Source organism: Amphimedon queenslandica, unplaced genomic scaffold (genome assembly GCF_000090795.2).
Source record: "Amphimedon queenslandica unplaced genomic scaffold, v1.1 AMPQUscaffold_13209, whole genome shotgun sequence".
NCBI lineage: Eukaryota > Metazoa > Porifera > Demospongiae > Haplosclerida > Niphatidae > Amphimedon > Amphimedon queenslandica.
In genome coordinates, this window is record NW_003546555.1 from 24,410 (window position 1) to 26,589 (window position 2,180).

Here is a 2,180-nt window from a genome sequence, read left to right on the forward strand (position 1 = left end):
TCAATTTTTATTTTTCATAAAAACTGCTAAATGTATATAATTTATAAAATTAAAATTGTGAAATTATTAATTACCTGCCAGAAGAAGTTAGTAGCATATTTTCCTCTTAAACCACTGAACTTAACTCCTCGCTCATTCTTCTCCAGTCCCTCAATGATCCTATCACACTCTCTCCTAGTGTCCCCATACTCTCTGGACTTTAGGTACATGTAACTATCGGACAAATCAATAGGAACCATCTCTGACTCAATAGCTAACAGATCTGTGGGAAGGAGAGGGAGGGGGGTAAAATTAGTATGTCAGTAAAATTAAAAAATAAAAAAAAATAAAAAGAAAGTAAAGAAATCAATAATAATGAGAAAAATAAAAATAAAATAAAAATATACATGCATACATGTAAATAAAATATAAAATAAGAAAAATAAATAAATATAAAAAATTAAGAAATAAATAAATTTGTAAATAAAAAATGAGAAAAATTAAAATTAAAATTAAAAATAAATATAAAATTTTTTTAATAAAAAGAAATTAAAAATTAATAATGATAACAAATATTTAAATAAAATAATAAAAAAATAATAATAATAATAAGCAAAAAATTAAAAAATTGTAAAAATAAAAAATAATGACAAAAATTTATAAACAAGAATACAACTAAAATAAAAATAAAAAATTGAAAAAATAACAAATTAGAAAAAAAATTTATAGAACAAAAAAATTAATAAAAATAAAAAGAAAATAAAATAAACATAAAATAAAATAAATAAAATAAAATATAAATAATTATAAAAAATAATGACAAAAAATAAAATTAAAAAATTAAAAAATTAATAAAAAATAACAAAAATAATAAAAATTAAAAATATAAAAAAGAAAAAAAATAGGAAAAATAGAAAAATTATAAAACAAAATGAAAAAAAAGTAAATTAAAAAAATGAAATTAATAAAAATTAAAAACGAACTGGATTGATTTATTTATTTAAATCATAGTCACAAATGTCAATCAATGGCTCATGCTCGCCCCCTCAATGTTTATACCGTAGGTCGGGATATATTCACGGCTGCTTATTTTCACGATAATAAAAACTAATAAAAAGGTTCAATTAAATACCATGGAAACAAATTGATTGTTGCTATGACAATAAGACCACGTGTTTATACAATTACAGTGTTCAGCAGCTAATTATCTATTCTTTAGCAGCTTTAGTGGGAGCCATCCAGTTCTCCATCCGCTATCTTCTTGTATGGACCACTACCTTCGAGCTCTTTGCTGGAAATCCTTGCCGCTCCACTTGTTGGTGATAATTAACCACACCCAAGTTAATAAATGGGTGGGGAGTCCCAAGAATGGGCCAAGATACGGCGAGGCAGAGTGAGGAGAGTAGCTCTGGTTAAAACAGCTCCAAAGAGACCCAAGATTAGTAAAAACAAGAAGAACAACAACCCAAGAACACTGCAACAGAGTCCTTTGCTCTTAATATCGCGGATTTTTCAATTAAAATTGCATCTGGTAACCATGGTAATTACTGAGTGCGGGAAAAAATCGTGAAAATAAGCAGCCGCAAATATATCCCGACCTACGGTATTCCCCTGGTTTTTATTATTCATTTTTGTGTATACCTGCAGTGGCTGATGTCTGTCCTTCACACTGATTAATAACATCAAGTAGGAAGTCAGCAGGATTGTCATGCTCCTCACAAACATACCCTAAAACCAAAAACAACATTAACATAACATTATGTATCTGCACATGTACATGTACAGTGTAGCCTCTATATAATGGATACTTTGGTATAAGACAATTACTCTGTTATACAGAGGTGTCCTTTATGTGGAGGTTATTTTATGCAGTAAGGAATGTACATGTACTAATGCAATTGTTAAATGGAGGTGTACACAATAGAGAGTGTCCATTAAGAGAGACTATACTATATCCTCTTACCAAGGTTAGTAAAATATGGAAGTGTCTCCTTTATTGCTCCATGATAGACCATGTTCCCCTCGGAGAGAAGAGTGAGAGAGTCAAACTGTTTGTAAATAGAATATCTTGGCTGGTGGATGGACATGACAATAATCCTCTCACTGTTCCTTGACAAACTAACGAAATAAATAAATAAATAAATAATACATGATTAAACATATACATACATGTAAATAGATAAATAAATACCATATAGTAC

At 28.1% G+C, this 2,180-nt stretch overlaps 1 protein-coding gene across 1 annotated transcript in view; it reads right to left on the bottom strand.

Moving 5' to 3' along the window:
- The window catches only part of LOC105313836 (uncharacterized), an 8,693-nt gene extending 6,699 nt beyond the window's left edge, over window positions 1–1,994 (bottom strand). Inside the window, exons 1-3 of the mRNA XM_011407578.1 lie at window positions 1,943–1,994; window positions 1,621–1,707; window positions 75–262 (exon numbers count right to left, since the gene is read on the bottom strand). Of these exons, the coding sequence (XP_011405880.1) occupies window positions 75–262; window positions 1,621–1,707; window positions 1,943–1,994 (327 nt within the window). The remainder of the gene's footprint in view (window positions 1–74; window positions 263–1,620; window positions 1,708–1,942) is intronic.
- Window positions 1,995–2,180: the final 186 nt, after the last annotated feature.